Source organism: Lygodium microphyllum, chromosome 15, assembly GCF_053477565.2.
Source record: "Lygodium microphyllum isolate KBCC chromosome 15, Lygodium_microphyllum_v1.1.10, whole genome shotgun sequence".
Taxonomy (NCBI): domain Eukaryota; kingdom Viridiplantae; phylum Streptophyta; class Polypodiopsida; order Schizaeales; family Lygodiaceae; genus Lygodium; species Lygodium microphyllum.
In genome coordinates, this window is record NC_141149.1 from 136,224,482 (window position 1) to 136,248,158 (window position 23,677).

General features: G+C 45.1%; 1 protein-coding gene across 1 annotated transcript in view; it reads left to right on the forward strand.

Moving 5' to 3' along the window:
• Nucleotides 1–7,154: 7,154 nt before the first annotated feature.
• LOC148025117 (peroxisome biogenesis protein 12-like) overlaps nt 7,155–23,677 on the forward strand; it is a 72,209-nt gene continuing 55,686 nt past the window's right edge. The window contains exons 1-5 of the mRNA XM_087694830.1: nt 7,155–7,421; nt 7,562–7,699; nt 7,973–8,078; nt 8,320–8,450; nt 8,536–8,785. Of these exons, the coding sequence (XP_087550956.1) occupies nt 7,589–7,699; nt 7,973–8,078; nt 8,320–8,450; nt 8,536–8,785 (598 nt within the window). The 5' untranslated portion in view covers nt 7,155–7,421; nt 7,562–7,588. The remainder of the gene's footprint in view (nt 7,422–7,561; nt 7,700–7,972; nt 8,079–8,319; nt 8,451–8,535; nt 8,786–23,677) is intronic.

Sequence of the window (23,677 nt, forward strand, 5' to 3'; positions counted from 1 at the left end):
CTCACCACTGAAGGATTGGCAGTCTTTGTATTCATCGCAGGAATCTTTGTCGTTCAACTGCCCATCGTCTCCTAGGGCTTGGAATGCCCCGTCTCGTTGGTCGGGAATCAGGGCCCAGTTATACATGAGGTTTAGCTCATGCATTCTAGTCCATTGCCACTTAGGATCCTCTAAGAGATCCTGGAGCAGTTTGAAGTTGGCAGCTGGGTTACCCGCTAGCTGGTCTGCTAGATATTCCAGTACCCCTTGGAGTTCCCTTTTGTTGGATGGTACTTGGAAGGTGACAGGCTTAGGCCTTTGATGGAGGCTTGCTGCCATCATGTAGACAGGTGTAGAGAGTACTTCGTTTGTCTTGCCAATTGTTTTGATGGCCTGCTCATACGCCTCATGGTCTGAGAATGGTAGGTCAAGTGTAGCGAGAATGTACATCCAATCCCGCTCGTCCTCTGGGCATGGGATATACTTAGTTAAGGACCCATAGGGTTCCTTGACCTGAGTGTTCCCTTTGAGCATAGCAGAGATGGCATCTAGGTCGACTGGTGAGGCCTTCCAAGTGTCCATCTCTATTCTTACGGCGTCAGTTCGATTGCCAAGGAAGATCAGGCTGTTACCCCAATCTTCGATGACCCTAGCATTGCGCATCCAGGGTCGGCCCAATAGGATATCATAGTCCACTCCCTTCATGACTATAAAGTCGACAGAGAACTGGACACCTGCGATCTTTACTGGCCAATTCTTCAAGACCCCGAATGGCTTCACTCTCATACCGTTTTTGCTAGCGTGACATTAAACCGAGCAGCTTCGACAGGCGAGTTTCCCCAAGTCCGCAGCACTGCGTGGCTAAGCACACTAACCCCGACTCCGGTGTCTATAATTCCCTTCCTTGTTGTGTCACCCAGGGCTAGGACCGGCAGGACTGCATGCATCTCAGAGCCCTCCCAAAAGGCGTTGACGTGCAAGGATTTAGGCACGGAGTGTAGCGTCAGACTTGGCAATTGTGTTTCCGCATCCTGGTCTGGAGGGTCTGCCGTGGTTTGCTCTTGCGATCCCTCGACCCACTGCTTGAAGTCTTGCCATAGGGCAGGGTGCTGCTTAAGCAGGTCCCCCAGGCTAAGTGTTACAGGCATGGTCACCAACATGGTCAAGAGGTTGTCAGACACTCGTCCTTCTCTTAGCCTAGACTGTCCTGGCCATTGGCTGCGTCCGTTTTGCGGTTCTGTTGCGTCTAGACATAGTCTCAGCGGCCCTGCTTGTGGCGCAGTGGCCTCGGCCGACTTAGGTTGAGGTGGCGACATTGGCGCGCTCATGTTGGAGGGATCATCGATCTCGTCCTCTATGATGGGTTCAACATCTTTGAGATGTTGCTGAGCCTCCCTCACCCATTCCTTCACCTTTTCTATGGCCTCTAATTGCCATTTGGGATGCGGATATTCCCCTATCTTAGCGCTTCCCTTTTGGGCTGTTTTAGGGGCCGAAGTCTCTACCTCTGCATCTGAGACTTTCCTCCCATTAGGTAAGGTCGTAGCACTGTCGGTCTTTAGTGCGACCTTAGCTTCCGATCTCTTCTTTCTCCACCTACGGCTTTTCTTTCCTACTAAGGTCGCGTCAAGATTGCTAGGTCCTGGCAAAGAGATGTCGGCCTGCTTCATTTGGGCTCGGGTCATAACTCGCAGGGGAATAGGTGTGGCCTTCCCATCGGGGTTTTCAACACCAAACAGCACCAATGGGACGGATGGCAAATTAGCTGAACCAGAGGACGACTTCCGCTTTGGGCAGTCTATGAAAAGATGGGTGATTCCGCATTATGCGCACCTTTGGTCAGCTTTGTCCCTGTTTTGCTGCTCTCTTTCAGGGCAGCGTGATGAGACATGACCGGGATGTCCGCAAGTCCAACAAGTGACCGGATCCTGTGCCCTCCTAGGCCTCTACCCCATCCTCATCCTAACGCCATCACCGGCACGGGTCGATAATCCATGAGGACCGCGTTGCCCTCGTCGTCATGCGAGACGTAAGGGTATATGTAGGTCACTTTGTCACTGGGCTCCTCCACGTAGTGTACGGGAGCGTCGCTCGGTGGGTGGGTCACATAAGGACCAGGCGGTCTAGGAATGCCGGTAGGATTTATGTCCATTCTAGGGACAGCTGGTTTCATATCGTTAGGCACAGGTAGGGCTAACGGGGCTCCCCTTCCGAAGAATGGCTGCGGCCTGTTAGCTGGATAAGGTTGGCCATAGGGTTGCGCGTATGGTAGTCTTCGTGGTAATCTGCAGTGTACGGCATCGTGGCCGAACCTACCGCAGTTAGCGCAAGGTCTTGACCTAGGGTCTTGACACTCTGCTGGCAAGTGGTTTCCGCCACAGTACACGCACTGGATGTGCGGGCGTGTCGGTCGTCTCAACATGTCTTGTATTTTGGCTAATTCCATCTTGACCTTAGCTAAGCCTTGGTCTCGGTGGTCTTCCCCTTATCTTGGGATGATGGGTTTGACCGCTCACTAGAGGTTGATGTTCGATCTAAGCTTCGCGGGTTAGTCTCTTCCAGAGTTGAGCTCCTAGAGCTTCGCTCTTTCAGCTGGTCATCGACTCTGATGGCTTCCTCAAAAACTCTAGCCACCATGTCTCGCTGCAAGCTTGAATTGTCTGCCAATGCCTTATATAACTCCTCATCTCTAATTCTGCTAATGAATACAGTTGAAACTGCTCTGTCAGTTGGTCGCTCGCCTAAGGGGATTCTCTTAAAGAGACTTCTCACGTGGGTCACATAGTCACGGATGTCCTCCTTCTCCTTCTGTTTGACATTCATCAAGCGTACTAGCAGGTTATCGCAGTATCCGGGCTCGGCGAACCTCTTGACGAAGAGATCCTTGAGATTATTGAAGTTGGCTCATTCCACGGCATCTAGGCTTGTATACCACGTCCTACCCTTATCGCTTAAGCAAAGTCCGAATGCTTGCGAACGTTGAGTCTGGTCGTTGAGGCCGTTGGCTTCGCAGACTTGCTCAAACTGCTCAAGGAAGCTGTACGGATCGTCATGTGGTTGGTACTTGTCGAGTTGCTTGGCAACAATCGGTATTTTGGCCTGGCTGGTTTGCCCCTAATCCTGCAAGCAAAGACTTCGCTAGTGCAGTGGCACTTTGCTCTACTGCGGTGTTATCGAGCAGCCGTTTCATGAGGAGCTCGCTCAGCATCAGGTCTCCCTCTAGTGCTCTCTCATGGTCTGTTGTTGTTAATCCCTATTATACTCAGCCATGCCTTGCAATGCCCTACGGGCTAGCCTTCTCTCCTCCTCTAGGTCTGCAATGATTGCCTCTACCGTCCTGCCACAGTGCTCGTACCGGCGTGTGCATCGTAACTGCTCACCATCTGCTGTATAGCGTTTGGGAACACGCTCACATCGAGCTCCTCGATTGACCGATGGTCTGAGCTTTCTTCCGTCATGGTCGAATTCTTGTGCCTCACTACGCTCTCGATCAGGTTAACTAGTCGTGACAGATCCTTGTCGTTGACGCTCCTTGCTTGGTTCTATCCTGCACTTCGCGCGTTTGTCTATGTCTTGGGTCCTCTCCTATTGGTGGGTTTTTTGAGCGATTTATCTGAGTGAGTTCCTTTAATTACTGAATACAATTCTCAACTCATGGTCACTCGTGAGTGTGTTGTTCCTCATGCACTTGTGCTCAATCAGGCTTTCAGCTTTCCTAAGTGTACTTCAAGTGCGGAAATTCAACATGAGTGCTGCAAGCAATTTCCCGGCGTCTTACTCACTCTCGCTCGTTTCGGGCCTGATAGGCTTTGTTACTCAAGTCCTGGCCGTTCTAATGGGTTCTAGGGTCTGTGCTGCTTCTCGTTGTTCGCTAGGGGGTAGGTCGCTGGGGAATACTCCAGTGTGTCCCTTGGTCTTGACTCTTGCGTCGGAGACTGCCTACAAGGTGTTAGCCACGTCGTCCTGGAGTGGGTTGCGCTTCCAGTCGCTCGTGGGGGTCAAGTTCTGATGTTTTCCCTTTTTTTTTTTGACTCTGGGAATCGGACGTCCGATTTACCAGTGGTTCGATTCTGGGAATCGGACTAGGTGTGTCAGGGTTGAGTGGTAGTCTCAGAGTCCGAGTGTCCGATTTTCAAAAATCGGACGGCAAGTGTTCAATGAATCGGACAAGGGTGGTCCGATTTTGGGTGGTCTGATTCGTCCGAATGGTCCAATCGGACGGGCTGGTCCGAGTGTCCGATTCTGGTGGTCCGATTATGGGCGGGTCCGAGTCTGGGACTCGGACCGGGCAGGTGGTCCGATTGCTGATGTGGCCTAATTCGTCCGATCGGACAGGGAGGGTCCGAGTCAGAGCGTCCGAGTCTCCGAGCGTCCGAATCGGACGGAGTGGTCCGATCGGATGGCGGGCTGTCCGAGCGTCTGAATCGGACGGTTTGTCTGAGCGTCCGAATCGGACGGGGTGGTCCGAATCGTACGGTTTGTCCGAGTGTCCGAATCGGACGGGGTGGTTCGATCGGACGGTTGTCCGAGTGTCCGATTCTGGGAATCGGACACTGAGTCGAACGCCTGATTCCACCAGCCTGACGAACTTGCGAGCACGGATTTGCCCAAAGATCTCCAGATACCTATTACTATTGACCACGAAATTCACCAGCAATGGAGTTGGAGTGGTGAGGGAGAGATCTATGTACCTGGGGATCGCTGAATGCATTGTCACTCCGTGCCCTGGTCGATCAAACGGTCGCCAGGCTCTCTCTCTCTCTCTCTCTCACTCTCAGCAGGCTGCAAATGAGGATTCTCTTGCCCTTCCAGAACTTATACCCTGCTGGTCATTCCTTGAATACTACAGATCACTCTCCTAGCGTTTCCTACACATTTACATGCGCATTTCCTCCATTTTTCCCTTGTTTTCACCGATTTTCTCCCTGTTTCACAGCAGCAACCCTTTGCCTCTCGGATGTGATTTCCTACTGTTAACCTACCCTAAACACAACATAAATCGAAAGCAAAACACTGAACTAATTTTTCCATGTTTTCCAATCATCAAACAACCAGAATATCCAAAATACTTACCTGTTCTGAAGATCGAAAACAACCAACTTCCTACCTATCTCAAGCTCCGTTTCGGGGATGAATACGTTACTTCGATGCTCGATATAAGGCGCGCAAGTGCTCAAGCTTGAATCCGTTGGTCTCGGCAACGGAACAAAATGTGGGAGCTTTCGCTCAACCGCCAAGACCCATGAACCGCTTATTGTTTCAAGCGTTCCAAGCGAGCTCTAATGGCTATCTCTCACCTAGCCGACGCGCCGTCGATCCTACGAATGTTGTGAGTTTACCTTGATGCCCGATTGAGTACCCTCCTCTCTCCCCGGTAGCTCCACGATTCTTGATGCTAGCTCAAGCATCCTCAAGCCTTCTTCATCTCCAAGCTCCATCCTCCATAGCCGCGCGCATAAGAAAAGAAGAGAGAAGAGAAGAGAAGACGAGGAGAGGAGATGGTGAAGAGCTTCACCCTCTTGATCCCTCACTCTCACACACACTCACTCCCTCACACTCTCACACTCCCTCTCTCAAGAGCACACACAAGCAAGGAGGAGAGAAGAAGAGAGGAAGAAGAAGACTCCTTTTGCCACACACCAAAGAATGAGCTTCTCATTCTCTTTTTCAACTTTATATACAAAGCCCTAAATCCTTTTTGGACGGTCATTCCTCTTTTACATGGTCGGCCGTAGCCTAGGCCATTTTTCCCATTTCCCACCATTCTAATTTATCATATTCCCAACTAATGTCTACACTTTGCACAGGAGCGAGCTTGGCACTCTTTTACACAGATTCGAGGGTGCTTCCGCATTTTAATGGTGCACCTCTTCCTCTTTCGTTGCCTTGGCTCGACACCAAAGCTTCTTGCGGGTCATGTTCGATCCTTTGAATTTTTCAGGGATTGGTTACCGGTCAAGGCGCCTTTTTCTGTTTTTATCCTGCGCCTTTTTGCTATTTTCTCTTCTTTCCATTTTCCGCTCCTTTGTGCTACGGAACCATGGTCGAAAACACGATAACAATGACCAAGCATCAATACATCCAACAGGACACTCGAATGTCAACAAAGAGCATTATGCATAAGCCGTCCTTGATAAAACCTTGCTGCCTAAACAATGTACAACGGTAAACCCCTGCATAAATCGAGCTATGGAAGCTCAAACCAAGTCCCAAAACATCTCAAAACATTGGACAAACATTTCTAAAGTATATGGGTATCAAATACCAAGCCTCGAAAGTATCACATAAGCTAAGAGGATGACATTTTCTTGCTTTAAATCAACTCAGATCTGTTATAGAAAATATTGTGATTAGAATTTGATAGATCTGACATTGCCATCGCGTCCGGAGTGTGCCAAAAGTTAGGCTTTTACCTTGGCTAAATTGGGTTCCGGATACCCGAGATATGAGAAAAATGGGATTTTTGAGTCAGATTTTGGAACATGCGCAAAAAAAACGTGAGCTGATTGTGGGGCTTGTTGGTTATGCTGAGGATAAGGGGGCAAATGGGGGCATACAAGGTGCCCAATGAAGCCAAGGAACACCTGCAAAGAGCTTATGAGGACCGGGGAGAGGTGGGAGATGAAATCTTACCTCGGGGGGAAGAAGCCATGGTTGGCATTAAAGCTCCAAGTTCTAGGTCTTCAATCCGAGCTGAAGTAATGCCGGGCCAAGCTCCATGATCAAGCTCTAATCCAAAGTTTTGATATCAGTTAAAAGGTGAGAAGGATCGAAGCTTCCTTGAAAGTGAGCTATGGCAGAGAGCAAGAGCAAGAAGAGAAAGAGACACAAATGGGAACTCCAACAGTCACAATGTGTGACTGAGCCTTCTTTTATTCAAACTGTCACTAAAAAAATAAAGAATAAAGTGACAGTGACGAGCGCCCACCACCTGCAGTGTGTAGTGGCGGATACTGTCAGCGTAATAATATACGGGCGACTAGGCAGAGGTACTTTTACCCCCAACAAAAATATGATATTAGCTTCTTTGATAACTAAAATGTCTGGAAAATAGAGGGGCTTCATTAGGAAAAACTTGAATTTCAATGGATCTTTGGGAAATCCAGCTGGAAAAATTACACATGGATGGTTTTCGTTTATGTGGACACTTGAGCCGTCGATATATTGCTTGCAAGCTATATTATTGCAACCAGTCGATGTATCGTTCCCCTAATCCTAAGTCTCTAAGGGATCCAAAGGTGATGCTTTTGGCTCTTTGTGGTGCGATGCTAAGGTGCGTTTGCTTGCGTCGACTGCGTCCATCCTCGATGGGTCACTTTGCCTTTGAGGTAATACGTTGAGGACGCTGTGAGCAAGGCTTGGAATTGATATTGAGGCGAAGCAACCCTGTGGAGATAGACGGGGCCAATCGCTTGCCAGACGGCCGCTGGATCATCGACTGTGTAAGACTCTCTCTCTCTCTCTCTCTCTCTCTCTCTCTCTCTCGCTCAATTCTAAAAGGATGATAAGCTGCACGTGTTTCTAAATTCGCTGTTTTTTGTGCTTTTTGTACCCGTATAATATGAACCTGTTATATTCACAGGGCAACAGAAATTGATCAAGGTCCACCATGTTGATGCAAGTAGGGGGAATAGAAGGCAGCCGGCCTACCTTCTTTGAAATGGCAGCAGCCCAACAACTGCCTGCCAGCTTAAGAGCAGCTCTGCTTTATTCTTTGGGGGTGAGTTTGCCAGCTACACGGTCTATGACCAGTAGAATTTCAAATAGTAAATATATTTGCACCATTTAGCTGTGAGTTCTTTTCATATTGAAAGGTTGTACTAGCGTTTCTGTGGTTACCAGTCTGCTGTTGCTCGCATGTTTTGAGTCCTAATACTTCTTTGGTGTGCAGTATCATAAATGAAAATGGCGGTTTGATCAATTAGTACGCACGGAGATTTAAAATAGGAGAATTTTTAGTTAAGAAACTGCTTAACGACTCCATATTCTGCAGATTTTTGCCCAAAGGAGACCTATTCTTCACAAAGTATTGGATCACAGTGACGAAACCTTTGGACTTCTCATGCTTGTGCTTGAAGCCCACAGCCTACGTACAAATGGTATGACCGTATATCTGAATTTATGGTGTTGTTTTGTTCCCATGCTCTACTGAATTGCTTCTTCTTGTGGGCTTGATACTTTGATGGATTCTCCCTTATCATTGGCAAGTTTTGCTGTGCACATGCCTTTATTTCATCAATGGATATTTTCAATGCACACATCACATTGTGCTTTATTAGCTTCATGTGGTTGCCACCTGGAACACTGTGTCATACTCATTGCTGACTCCATTTGTTACAGATGCATCCTTTGCAGAGTCCCTGTATGGGTTACGCAGAAGGCCAGCTGGCATAAAGATACCAGTTAATGATAAAACTGTGGACAGGGCTTCTCTAACAAGGCGACAACGAGTGCTTTCACTTTTGTTCTTGGTAGTTCTTTATGTATACCATTTCATTGGAACAGCTGGATTGAGCAATTTTGCACAAGCTTATATGTGAGGCTGCTGTGCTATAGGTTGGCTTCCCTTATCTCAAATCCAAGATTCAGGGTTTGTATGATGCTCAAAGAGGAAGTATGCTCCAAGCAGCATTATGGGGAAGGGGGGATGTAGACCAGATGGATGATGATTTGCTCAGCAGGGAATCACAAACAACTGAGGCCATTGCTGTGCCTGAACAAGATAGTTCTTGGCATCAGGTTTTGACACAAAGGGCGAAATCTGCTCTTGTTCGACTCTATCCATTGATTCATGCGACTCATGAAGGTAAGCCTTTCATGGTTCAGTTTTTTGGTTATAGATGGACATAAGACAATAATTTTCAAAATTTTTGATTCAAATCCAATCATCTTTTGGCGAAAGAATTGTATTAGTTTCTGAATCTTGCCCATATGTATAATGGGCCATTTAGGTCTCTTTCTTTGGGGTTTTTTTTTTTTGGAAAAAAAGGTATTACCAAAGGTACAACATGAAACTATGTGGGCTTAATAACATGATTGGAGCAGAGAGTAGCTGCATCACACGTACATAACTCTCAGGGTGTCTAGTGAAAGAAACCAAAGAAGGCAAGGGGTATAGCTCTATCGGGGGTTGCTGCCTTGTAGTGGAAAGAAGACTCAAGAGTCTATGCTATCCTTGGCTACAAATGAATATTTGTCTAAGCTCGTGATAGTACTGCAAGTCTCCCTTTTTTTGGTAAGATAAAGTATTACTCAAAGTCCAACACAAAAGTGCATGGTCTCAATAGTAGGAGTGGAGTACACACAAGGTCTCTTAGGGTGGTTTGGGCGAAAGAGGCTAAGATAGGGGTTGTAGCTCCACTAGGAGTTGCCATCCTATAGTATGAAAAGCATGTTGTCGTGTCCCAAGGTATGAAGGAATATCTATCCAAGGTCCTGATAGTACTGAGAATCTCCGGAGGTTCACAAAATGAGTGGGTAATGGAAGACCAAAGCTTGGCAAGAGTGGAGAAATGCACCAAAGTCCTTGTTAATCATTTTCAAGATCGACTATAGCAAAAAGTAAAAAAAGCAACGAGTAAACTGTAGTTGAGGGAGGGGGGTATGATAGTGGTTATTGATTTCTGGTCAAACCCTAACTCTACTTCTCGAAATGCTAAGGGAAGAGCTTGTCAAAAGGCTGTGTAGGATACTCTAATCCTAACCAATGAGTGGGGTATTAGTGTAAAAGACTTTGAAAACATTAGGTATGTAACATATCAAAGTGTTATAATTCTCTTGGCCACGTAGTGGGGAGGGGGGCCCTTTAAGTATCTTAACCTTCATGGAAGACTAAAGCTCAAACCTTTAGAGATGATAGACAAATGGACTTGAAACTTAAGACACATATTGTAGTAATTATGGTGAGAGAGCGTGGCGGGGATAGGCTCTTTAGATGTTGGAATGCCGTCTTTGGAATGGAATTGGCTCGTGGTGTGTCCCAAGTTGGGGGATGTTTGTGTTTGTCTTAGCAAAGGAGACCTTGTGAGAGTGCGCAACGGAAGAAGGAATACGAACGCAGAGAGAGAAATCAAAGAATGAAGGAAGAAATATTGCATTGACTAAAAATGCATGCTGAATACAAAGATTTGGATTGATCAGTCTCTGCACGCAGCCTGAAGCATCAATGAGAGCACTAGATCAGGCTGAAATGAGTGGCAGCACCAATGTCGGAGAGGAACGGGAGCAAGGTGTGTTGTAACCTGCAGAAGAGAGTGAGAAAAGAATGACTGGGGGTCAACTATATATAGCCCCATCTCCTGAAAGTTGGGGGACTTGCTGGCGGCCAGCAAAATTGGTTGACTGGGTCCAAAAAATCGGCCAACTTGCACAAAAATGCCCTAAAAGGGCTATTGGCCACCCGAGAAAGAAATGTAGCCAAACACACATTCTAAATAAACAGACAGAGCTCCTTTGTCTCTTGCAAGACTTTGACAGAAGCTCGCAATCAGATGATAGACTGACACGCTAAATATTGTAGGCTAACATCCCCTCTTAAATCTTGGAAGGGTTTGAAGACCTAACAATCTCATGTGATGAAGCAAAGAAGCCTGGGGCAAAGGCTTTGTGAAGAGATCAACCGCATTCCCCACTGGGGAAAGTAGGCCACCGCCAACTCCGAATCCACGATCCACTCTCAAACATAGTGGTATTGAACCTTAGCGTGCTTTGTGCGAGATGAAACACAGGATTCTTAGCCAAAGCAAGGGCACTCTGGTTGTCCATGTGAAGCTCCGTAGGTCCTATCGGTGGAAAGCCAATCTCCACCAACATGTGGCGGAGCCAAATTGCCTCCATAGCAGTCAAACATAAAGCTTGATACTTAATCTTTGTAGAAGAAAGAGCCACAGTAGGCTGCTTTTTGCTGCTCTAAGAGATGGCTTCCGAGCTAAGGGAGAAAGCATAACTTGTAGTGGATTGTGGCGAATCCACATCATGTGCCCAATCCAAGTCACTCCATCCAGAAAGAGTGACCCCTCTCCATACATGATCCCGTAAGATCGAGTCCCTTGCAAATACCGAAGAACATGCAAGGCAGCTCGCTAGTGATCCTTTGTAGGTGTTGTCATGAAAGACGACAAAGCCACCGCAAAAGAAATATCCGGCGGAGTGTGAATAAGCCAGATAAGAGAGCCAACAAGGCACCTATAACGGGTAGCATTTGGTAGGGGAACTCCATTGGCCACAATCTTGGACTCAGGGTCCATGGGGCAAGAAATAGACCGACAGCCGGCCATACGAAACTCTGAAAGAAGCTCGGAGATACACTTATGCTGGGAAATAAAAATGCCATGTGCCATCTGATAAACCTTCAATCCAAGAAAGAAGTGAAGGATACTAAAACTGGCCTTCCTTCTCGGATAGGGTGGTAAATAACTTGATTAAGCACTATTTACAGCAATTAAAAAATTCGCAAAATTGAAATGCACACTTTACTATATAATCTTGGACATCGGACATCCTATTGGCCCCAAATTTGGCGCCCCTTTCGGTATTTATTTAACTTAATTGAAGAAAAAGTTGATGTACAATGGGATTCTCCCAATCCCTTTCGGTATTCTAACTGCTCTTGCTGTCCAAAATGACTAGTAAGTATTCAACCTGATTTGCCCCTTGGTTTGGGCAATCAATTGTAAAAATAGCTTCAGCCTTGTTGAATCCAAGTCTTGGAGCTTCCAATTTTTGGCATGCTTCCCGAGCCTGCTGCTAAATCCTAATTTCTATTGCAAATTAGGGTTTACAGCAAAGAAATCTGAAATTTCTTAGCCTTTGGTGATCTCAATGCTGTAATCTTTGGAGCAAGGCTGTAGAAAGGTTGGGAGATGAGAGAGAATATTGAGGAGAGAGGAAATTCAGACTTTCTTCGTGAAGAACCAAGAAAATCTGTCATTTATTACTGCTGCCCTGTTTCAGCAGCTGTTACTAAACCCTAATTTTTGTTGTAAATTGGGGCTTGCAATAGAGAAATTTGCAATTTTGCAAGCTCCAAGGGTCCAAATGCTGAGATCTTTGAAGCAATGTTGTGAAATGGTTGGGAGACCAGAGAGAAAGCTATCGAGAGAGAAAATTCAAAGTATTGTCGCGAATAATGACTGAAAATCAGTTAAATGCAGGTTACTAAGCCTTCTTTAGAAGAGTCCAAAATGCGTGAGAAGCACAAATAGTTGATATCTGTGGGGCAGCAAGTGCAAATGCATGGCCAACTTGGTAGTGCCAATCCATGGGGACATGGGCAGCAAGGCAATTATGCACATGCCAGCATGGGACGGCAAGGATACTTTGGTGGTGGTACTATCTTCATGCTATGATTGGACAGACACTGCATACAGGAATGTATGGCACAAATCCCTATTGTATGCTGTCACGAGGATGTGAAAATTCGATGCTTTGCTTATGTTTAATTGACATTTGATTAAAGGATTAATCAAATGTGTAATTAAAAGATGCACATGTGCTGCACATGTGAGGTGCAAGCTACTTTCTCACAGTTGAAGACCAAAGGACCCTGTGAAAAAGATGGGTGTCAAAGGCAAAAGTTGTAACAAGTTACACTTGTTAGATTCTAGGTGAATTTTGGTGTCAGTTTGCCCCTAGGACCATTAATTGGCCATTAAGTGTCAGTGGTGACACTAGGGACTAGGCATTAATTAATGGATTAATGCTTGTCCAAGGGTCAATTAATGCATGGGACCACTTTGGGTTGCAAATGGCCTAGCCAATTAATTTTTGGATAGGCAAGGTCAATTTTTTGGGCATGGATTAAGGGCTGAATTAATTAATTCTGAAAATTAATTAAATGGCTGGAAATTGCTGAAAATGGATTAAGAAAGCTGCTACTTGGCAAAACTTTCCCATGCAAGTGGGGGAAAGGTTAAATAGGGCTGAAGGGAGAGGAAAATCTCGTTTTTTCATTTTGGAGCTGTTGGGAAGAGGTATTGGACTGTTGCTGCCAGCTTTTGGGGCCATTTCCCAGCCATTGGAGACCATTTTGGTGATGGAGATTGCATATTCTTGACCTTGGGAAGCTGACAATTGCTGGTGATGCACTTTCTCTTGAAGATCACAGTCTCTAATGCTTCATTGTTGTTGGTGCATCCGTTTGGGGCTGTTACAGCAGGGCAGCAACTGATTTTGATTAATTCTTCGCGACAAATCTCAAAATTTTCTCTCTCTACAGCATTCTCTCATTTCTTTCAGCCTATGCTCAGCCATTCTCAGCAGTTCTCAGCCATTCGGAGGAGATCTCAGCAATTTTTGGTGGGCTGATCTGTAATTACTGCAGTAAACCCTAATTCACAGCAGAAATTAGGGTTTAGCAGCCACCTTGGGATCCGTGCCAGAGATTGAAGGCTCAAGGGACTGAAATCAGCAGCTGATAATTGAAGATTATCAAGGGATTTTAGGAGTGAGCCCATCCTGAATTGATTTGGGGCAGCATTTGGCCAGCCAAGGGTCAAATTGGAGAAGAAGTCGTGGGTGAAACAAGGGGCAAATGACCCAAAAGGGTTGCTGGACATTTATGACAGCAAGAGCAATTGGTTAGCAGGAGGAGATTGAAGAATCTCAAGTTGTACTCCTTCCAATTGAATGAAAGCTAAAGAAATACCGCAAGGGGCGCCAATTTTGGGGCCAACAGGGTGTCTACTGTCCAAGAATGTTATGGTAAAGTGTGTATTTCATTTTATGTGCATTTATTTATTGCTGTAATTAACTCTTAAATTAGGTTATCACCACCCATTCCAAGAAGGAAGGCTGGTTTCATATGCAATAGCCAAAGCATGGCTCACAACACCCAATGTATCTAGGTAATGCAAGTGGAATGCCTAATTCCATGTATGGCAGCATAGGCATAATGCTTGAGGCACAAAGCAGGCCATATGGATATGTATCGGCATCCCCAGGTACTGTTGGAGCACAAGGATTTGGTGCTGGTCATGTAGGTGCTTCAGATAGTGCTGGTTTTAATGTAAATACAGCCAATGCATCCTTTTTGCTGCAGCCCATTTATGATAACTTGACTCCCATAGGTCCCCGGAAGGACTATGATGAAGGTTGCAAAAGTGTGAAGTTTGAGCCTTAGTGGTGCACAAGATAGGCTGAAAGCACTTGTTTTTATTCAACAGTTTGATGCAGCCTATTCTGGAGGCAACTTCACATAGGCATCTAAGATACGCAAGGCAGCCACATTTTTGACGGGAAATGCATTGTAGTGGTGGTTTACACCTCTTATTCAAGGGAAGTTACCTACCACTTGAGTCCAATTCAAGCAAATGTTTTCTTCAAATTGGTGGACAAGTACCTTTGAAGTAGACATTATGACAGCTTGGAATCAGTTGAATTCCAAAGTCTGCAAGAACTTGGATCAGCATAATAAGAAGTTTTGGGATGCATTGTTGCCAGTTACTTCTTATCGCACAATATCCCTCCATGAGCAGGTGGAGAAGTATATTTGTGGTTTGCCAAAGGCTATTCCGGATTTTTGCATTAAGTCCACAGTTTTCAGCATGTCTCAGCTTATAGAAACTGTTACTACAGTCGACACATGCTGCGTGGAAAGGATGCAAGATTCCATGATGATGAAGCCAAGTCACATGTCAAAGAGGCAAAGGTTGAGAAAATGGGCAAATCTTAAAATAAAGCTGAAAATCAGGGCAGATCTGAAAATAGGGTTGGAAAGAGGAACAGATCGTAGAGAAAGAGTGGGAAAAGTGATGCACGACGTTTAGGAGCTGATGGCTGCAAATAAATGCTATATTTGTGAATAGGAAGGGCATATGGCACGCAACTATCCTAATAAATATCAAGGTGAAAAGGATGATAATAAGGGAAAGAAAGGCAAAACCATTGTTGGTTTAGTGCTTGATGTAGTGGCAGATCAGCCTAAGCAAGATAGTACTGAACTTTGCAGGACATGGGGCAAAATCAAAGATTGACATACATTGATTTTTCTTGATCTAGGGGCATGATAAAATTTCATCTCTCTTGATATGGCAGCTTGTTTAGGCATCAGAGAGGATGAGATGGGGCCCATGTGTGGGATTGGTATGGCGTGCAAGGGACATGCAGAGTTGGTCACTCGTATCATTGGAAAGCTTCGTTTGCACATTCAAAGTTATGTGGACAACGAAGAGTTTTATATTGCTCCATTGGAAGGATGTGATGTCTTGCTTGGTATGCCTTGGTGTCATCGCGTGCATGCAATGATTGATACTCATGATATGATTGTGACCCTCTTCCATAGAGGCAAAGTTCATACTTTGGATGTAAAATTGAAAGGGGAATCTGTCCCTTTTGTATCTGCTTTTGCTATTTAAAAATCATCTTTCAGCTTACTAAGAGAGCAGTTGATCATCATAGGCGTGCTTTGCACTTTGCAGAGGGCGATTATGTATTGCTGCGATTGGAAAAGGCACGGTTGAGAAAGATGAAGGGCAACAAGCGATTGTATCCAAAGTTGTCTATGAGATACTATGTGCCATTTCAAGTGTTGAAGAAGATCAACGATGTGGCGTATCGGCTGAAATTACCTCCACATCGGCGGATACACAATGCCTTTCATGTTAGTTTGTTGAGACCTTTTCATGGTGATGTCCCAGAGGATATGTTTCCTGAAATTTAGTTGGAGGTTGAAGAGCTAGATGAAATACTGGTACCAAAGCAGATTTTGGCACACAAAGAGAGGAAGATCTCAAGGGTAAGGGTTCTAGAAGGTACTTGGTGAAGTTTTAGAATTATTCACCAATGGATGCCAAATGGATGGAGGATGATGACTTGGCAGACCATCTGTGAAGAAAACTGCTAGGGTTTGTACTGAGGACATACAGAGTGTACGACCACGACAGAAACATAAAGAGACAGACACAGACACAGAGGGCAAAACTCAAACCCTAAACGCAAAACTCAAAACTTAAACCCTAAACGCAAAACCCAAAAACTCAAACACAAACAGAAGAAGGGAGAGAGAGAACACAACTCTGAAGTGAATGAATGCTGTAAATGAATGTAAGAGTGTACAATGTGCTCAAGGGCAGAGCAATGTCGGAGTGTGATGTTCACCGGAGACGGATCCCAAATCTGTGACCACCAGTCAGAGTTTAGGAGTGCTGAATAGTGAATGGCAGCAGGCTGGCCACCAAAATGCAGCAATCTAGAGGTTGGAAACCGGTAAATGCAGTAGTGTACCACGGATCGAAGGCTGGAAACAATGTCTGATGTAGTTGGCGATGATTGGATGATCAGATTGCAGTAGATGATGATGTCGCTAGCAATTGACGTCAGCATGGATGAAGGCGCCAGCAGTAGGAGTAAACACGGATGGAGTGGCAGCAGTCTCGAGGGTTGGATAGCCACGTGGGAGATTGATGGCTGAAATTTGCACGTGGAGTGAGAAACCTGCACAGACGGGGATAGGTTGAATGTGGGCAGCCTGTTTATTTATAGATGTGGAAGGGCAACCCAAAAATTAGGGTTTTCACTAAACTCTCTTAAACCGCTCCCCGTTTTTGGGGTTTCCATTGAACTCTCTCGAATCACTCCCCGTTTTAGGGGTTTACTCTAAAAGAGCATTTTTTAAGTATGTTTTGGGGCTGTTTAAGAGGCTAATCAGCATGTAATGCATGTTTTAGCTCAACACCCTCTCTGAGGCCCAAAATTGAGCTGAAAGATTAGACCAGCTATTGCGATGTTTCTTGACTCCAAGGCATCCTACCCCAAAGTAGCAAAGGCATCAGACAAAGGGTGCATGTCGGCTGCCCAGTGGCTTACCAAGACTACAGAGGCAATGGTTATCTTACCAAGGGAATCCAAGTAGTCACCTGAGAGAGGACACGGCATTGGACAAAGGGTGCACGTCGGGTGCCCAATGGCCTACCAAGCCCTACAAAGGCAAATGAAACTACATGAAACTTTTTTTTTGGTGAATAAGTGAGGTAAATTTTTTGGATGCGGCAGATTGAGTAATAGTGACCCAGAAGATGAGAGTAGGGAGGGTATACCCAACACATCACAAAACAGTACAAGCTAATCCATCCACTTAGGGTGTCAATGACGAGGAAAAATAGGTGATGAGGTATCCATGTGATGGAGGATGGTGATGTGGTAACAACAGCCGCCGGTGGAAACAGCTTAGGATCCACTCAAGTGGTGCTTTGCACAATGAGATGCAAAGTATGCTACATGCTGAAGAATGCTCATGCAGCGGGTGCCACTTGGATAGTGTTTCTCATGGAAAAATGTTCACTTGCCGAAGCGCCCTAGTACAAAGATGATGAAATTATGCAATGCAAAGGGTAAGGTACAACAGTGGGAGGAAGCCGACGTCAAAGACAAAGTGCTGAAGCTTGTGGAATACCAAGAAGGGTAGGAATCCCCTCTCAACGTGGATGTAGATGCTGAAGAAGGAAGAGGAGCCTGATGTCAGTCTTCGTATGGTACCAAGAACCATAAGGAATGAAAGAAGATGAAGTGGATGAAGCACCCTACTAGAAGAGCAAGGTAGAAGTCACCTTCATGATAGCATTGAGAGAGATGTTGCACGATCCGCCTCGGGAGGGGAAACTGCCATGCTGGAAGAAGAGCAAGGACTTCTAGGATGATGAAACCATGAAAGGAACGGTGCGCATCCCCACGTCTCTAGCCTAGGTAGGACCAAAGCAATTTGCAAGTTAGCCCTTCATTGAAAGACAAAACCGTGCAAAAGAGATGAGAATCTGCAAACATAGAGGTAAGTGATGAGATGCTCCAAAGCAAAACATAACAGAAAAGAAATCTTACTCAAAATAAATGCAATGAATGTGTATGTGTGACTAAATGAGTCGGAAGACAAAAGAATAGAAAAGCTAAGGACAATGAATCCTATGGGTCCGACTCTAAGAGTGCAAAAAATGAATGCTAGACTGAGCTAGGGTATCTGAAAGGACCTAGAGACATGCTAGTCTAAGAAGGTGGCCACCATTGCGTACGTCCAGTAGCAGGGTTTTTGCCAAGGGAACGCCTGATGAGATGGGAAGGAAGGTGAGATAGATACATGAAGTGCAATGGGATCGGAATCTGCAGACCGATCAGCCAGTCCCTTAGGGGTAATGAAAGAGATGGGATGTTGAGGTTGTACTTGAGCCACATGTCTAGTAGCAACGGCGGGTGCTAAAGGAGCAGATGAAGTAGGAGCGGAAGGTGTAGCCCCATTGGACTGTGTAGTCGCAACGGTTTGTTGAGACTTTTTAGGTGGAAGACCTTGGGCCTTGAAGCAACACTTCTCGTCCATATGGCCTGCTCTCTGGCAGTGTGTGCAAAATCCGTTTTTCTTAGGGAGCTGCTGCCAGATAGGTCTAGATTCTTTGGTTCCATTTGAGGAAGAGGAGTCTCCCTTTGATTGGCTTGCCTTCGTATCTTGCGAGTTCTTGCCACTGGTGGTTTTTCCTCCCGAACAAGAGACAACCAACCCCCTTTGCTCTGAATAAGGTTGTGATGAGATTTCTTGTGGACTTGATCATGCAGCCTCGCGTAATGCAGGAACTGGCACTCAAACTCATAGAAGGTTGGTAATCGAGGTTGGGAGATGATGTGTTGAATGAAATTGAAGTACTTTGCAGGCAACTTATTCAAGAAGAATGCAACTTGATTGTCATTTGACTTTGGAGAGCCACTAGTGGCGAACTCGGCAAGTAATCGCCTATATTCAGCGAGCTTGACTTTCAGATCATCCCCTTTCTTAATAGGGAACTCTTGAAGCTCAAAGTCGAGATTGATGCCCCGAGTACGATCATGACCTGCATAGCAGTCGAGAAGGTGACTCCAACGCTCTGACACGAGCAGGAAGTGCTGCAACTGAGAGTGAAACTCAGGAAGCAATCCCCGCATTAACTCAACATTGGCTATGGCATTGTGGGCTCTCCATTGACGGATGTAATCAGGGTGAGCTAGTTGAGGGTCCGGTATAGGCTCTAGACCAATGAGAGGTCCCAAAGACCCTGAGACTCAAGCACTTGTTGCATGAAATTAGACCAAGTGGTGAAATTTGACCCGTCAAAACGTGTCTTATCCGTGAAGGCATTCTTGGACGTTGCAACAGAAGTTGTAGTACTCGGAGATGGATACTTTGTAAAAGTGTAGTGGGGATAGGATGGGGGAGTGTAGTACACTTGGGAATGGGCCCCAAAGTGCCCACCAGGCATGGGGATAGTGTGCAAGGTGGATCCATAGGTAGGGATGGGCTAACTAGGCATGGACATGGTAACCACATGAGGAACCCAAGGAGGTGGAATGGGAACACGGGAAGTAGATGGAAATTCCTGTGTAGGTGTAACCCAAGGAGAGTGTGAAGATGCACCATAAGCCGAGGATGGAAACCCTTGCGTATGAGTGGTCATATGAGATGTGAAGTTGGGGATAGTGAGGGGGATGCCCATCACAGTCGACCCAGGAGTTATGGGTGCGCTCATATGCTGAAAGGTGAGAGACACTGTGTTAAAGGGTGGCATTCCCCCTAACGAAGTACCATGGAGCAAAGAGGTAGAGAATGGGGTGGAGAAGGAAAAGGTGCTAGGAGTGGAAATGGAAGATCCAACCCCTAGGGTGTGTGATGTAGATGTGGAGTATAATCCAAGGTTTTGAAAAGATGGTGGGATGGGAGGGAAGTGAGAAGTGTATGTGATATTCTTAAATGAAACAGAAGTTGTAGATGTACTTGAATTTTGTTTGCTTCGTGAGCCCCCTCTATTGAAGTTGACATACGCAAAACCATCCGGATCCTGTACCTCAAAAGAAGAAACATGCGAGGGTTTTGATTCATGCAACACAAAAGAATTGTACAAACTTGACATTGGACGTGGCTGAGATGATGAAGATGGATTGCCAGACGTTTCGAATGCCGTATGTCCTCCACGATTGGAGAGGTGGCCAACCTCACCAACCGGTCCGAATGTGGTAGCAAAATTCGTAGGAGGGGTGTAAACATCACCGTAGTTGTTGCAATAGTACTCAAAGTCCTCCTTTGTCATGTTAGTAAAATCTGGTGAAGGTGGAGTGTCATCCTCCTCATCGAGTCCATAATGCCGTCTCAGGGCTTCGAATGATGGAGAAGCTTGATAAGACATCATAGGAACTGGAGAAGGTGTCTGGGACATTGTGATTCGGTTATGAGTTGTATTGTGTGCTTCGCACAAAGACTAGCTCTCCACAATATCCGTAGGATACTCTTTACAAGAGTATCGGCTACTATACCATGTGAAAAAAACTGCTAGGTTTTGCACTGAGGACACACAGAGTGTACGACCACGACAGAAATACAAAGAGACAGACACAGAGGGCAAAACTTAAACCCTTAACGCAAAACTCAAAAACTCAAACACAAACAGAAGAAGGGAGAGAGAGAACACAACTTTGAAGTGAATGAATGCTGTAAATGAATGTAAGAGTGTATAGTGTGCTCAAGGGCAGAGCAATGTCGGAGTGTGATGTCCATTGGAGGCTGATCCCAAATCTGTGACCACCAGTCGGAGTGTAGGAGTGCTAAATAGTGAATGGCAGCAAGCTAGTCACCAAAACGCAGCAGTCTGGAGGCTGGAAACTGGTAAAGGCAGCATTGTACCACGGATTTGAGGTTGGAAACTGCGCAAAGTCTGCTGTAAATAACAGGCTGACACAATGTCTGATGTGGTGGATGATTAGATCGTAGTAGATGATGATGTCGCTAGCAATTGACGTCAGCATGGATGAAGGCACCAGCAGTAGGAGTAAACATGGAGTGGCAGCAATCTCGAGGGCTGGACAGCCACGTGGGAGGAGGCTGATGGCTGAAATATGCACGTGGAGTGAGGAACCTGCACAAACGGGGTTAGGTTGAATGGGGGCAGCCTATCTATTTATAGATGTGGAAGGGCGCCTCAAAAATTAGAGTTTCCACTAAACTCTCTCGAATTGCTCCTCGTTTTAGGGTTTCCACTGAACTCTCTCGAATCGCTCCATGTTTTAGGATTTTACTCTAAAAGAGTATTTTTTAGTGTGTTTTGGTGCTGTTCATGAGGCTAATCAGCAAGTAATGCATGTTTTAGCTCAACACCATCCTTAGTTGTTGCAGCTTTACCTAGATGCCTTTCAGTTAGAGCCAACTTTAGTTCGGGCTCTGTTAGGTTCAACATAGCAAGGGTCCGGAGTATTGCCTGATGCTCAAGGGGAAAGTAGCACTTTCATTTCTCTAGTTATGGACAGCTCTCGTATGTAGTGGATCTCGGATATATTCAGCATGCATCCAAGTTACTGCGCTGATAGTATGTTTGCCATGAGGTTACTACTTAGTATACTAGTCACTGTGAGATGTATGCAGACGAGCTGGACTATACTTTTGCATCAGCTTATGATCAATTTGGCATGAATTTACCTCAATTTTGAGGCAAAAATCATGATAAGTTTCAGTCCAGTTTTTGATCAGCTTGAGAACAGTTAATGGTCACTTTTTGGATTAGCTTTGCCTGAGTTTTTGCATTGATTGCTGTTCGGTTTTTGCAATGAGTTTGGGGTCACATTTGCAGCAGTTTGTGATTAGTTCTTAGATCAACAAGTGATCAGTTTATTATCAGATTATGCTCAGTTTTCAATGGTTTACATCTGGTTCCATGGACAACAACATATGTTATGATGCCATTGATGTTATAGCCATGGTTTATGCTTGGTTATGCTATGCTATTGTTTGGTTTTGATAGATGAGTTGAGCTTATGAGAAATGGATATATCACATGATAATCTGGCACTGTTTTTGAGATTCTCTGTGAGTCTTATGCTATGTTATGTTGGCTGGTAATTTTCAGCATATGTTGGGTATATGGAATGGTTGAACAACATTGTGCAATGTTGTGTTGACTATGATGCCCTATGGAAATTCTAGTGTAGTACTTTGCTTTCGATGCATTTGGCATTGCAATCGAGGACGATTGGAAGGATTTCAAGGGGGAGGGTTGTCATAAGGACATGTATTTTTGAAACCTCACTTAACATGTGGATTAATTTTAAATTACATGATTAAGTAAATGTTGCACATGTGAGGTGCAGTTGGGATTAGAGTAAATTTACATGATTAAGTAAATGTTGCACATGTGAGGTGCAGTTGGGATTAGAGTAAATTTACGAGCATGGGACCCGAGGAAATTACGGGACCCAAGCATATATACTTGGTGGTATCTGGTGCCAATTGTTGGCCTAGGTCATTCATTTGGTCGTAAGTGTCAGATGGTGACACGAGGAAAGTGGTGTTTAATGATACCTAATACCAATTTGATGGTCAAAGATGGCATAGAGACACTCGAGAATGAAAGTTGTCGAGTCAATTTAATTATTGGCTAGTCAGATTATTTTTCAAGGCACCGAAATAATTATTAGATTTATTTTCAGTATTTAAAGACTGAAAATTAATATTTAAATATGGATAATGCTGAAAAAACCATTTGGGAAGGTTGCCGCTTGTCAAAACCATTTGAGAAGGCGGCCACTTGTCAAAAATGCCCATTCAAGGTTGAAAAAAGTCTTTAGAGGTTGGAGAGAAGCATTTTTAGGGTATTCAACTTGTAAGAGAGAGGGAGGAGATGCTGCTGGTCTGGTCTGCAGCCATCAGAGGACCTTCTGAGGCAGCCAAGGGCAGGAGAAGACCAATCAACAATCGGTGACAACATCTACAGGCTGTTGAGATAGCTCAGTAAATGATTGGTTTTCTTTAGTTCTTTGCATCTACAAGCTATTGTGGCAGGGCAACAGCTGCATTTGACTGATTTTCAGTCATTCTTTGCAACAAAACTCTGAATTGTCTCTCCCTACAGTTTTCTCTCTCATCTTCCAGCCATTTGACAGCCTTGCTTCGAAGATCTCAGCATTTGGACCCTTAGAGGCTGAGAAATTAGCAGTAGCCTCGGGAAGCGTGCCAAAAATTGGAAGCTCCAAGACTCGGATTTTTTCAGGGTTGAATGTGAATTTCAGCTATATTAGGTGGTGAACTAGCCAACTATTGAATTTGGGGCATTTTCATCGTCTATGGAGTGGGTGAAGGCCAATGAAGTGCTTGAATCAAGGGGCAAATTAGATTGAAGACTTGCTTGTCACTTTGGACAGCATAGGGAGCTTGGATTGTGAAGAGGATTGGGAGAATCACATTTTTAAATAAACTTTTTCTTCAATAAGGCTAAAGAAATACTGAAAGGGGTGCCAATTTTTGGGCCAATCAGGTGTGCATTGTCCAAGATGAGTAGGTAAATTTGTATTTTCAGATTTGCATTTGTCGTCTGTTGCCGTAATTAAGTTGTAATTAGGGATTTACTACCCATCCACAGAAGGAAGGTTGGTTTCATTGCATGCCATCCATGTATTCCATATATGCCTTGCAAATGCACATCACATCCAAATGTACATTTCATGTATTCTATACATGTTAGCAATCTTGCAAATATATAGTTGTAGAGCCTAGGTGCAAACCATTGATGTGAATACCAACTCACCGTGACTAGTACACCCAATAGCGATCCAATGGGAGAAATACTATCAGCGTATAGCCTCTAACTTTAGTTGTCTCAAAACCTCCACTAGGTTCTAGGCCTTTTTTTCTCTTGAGTATTGCGATGCTTTATAGTTTTACATTGTTGCAATTTCAACTTAACTAATATGCAACATTGCATCCAGT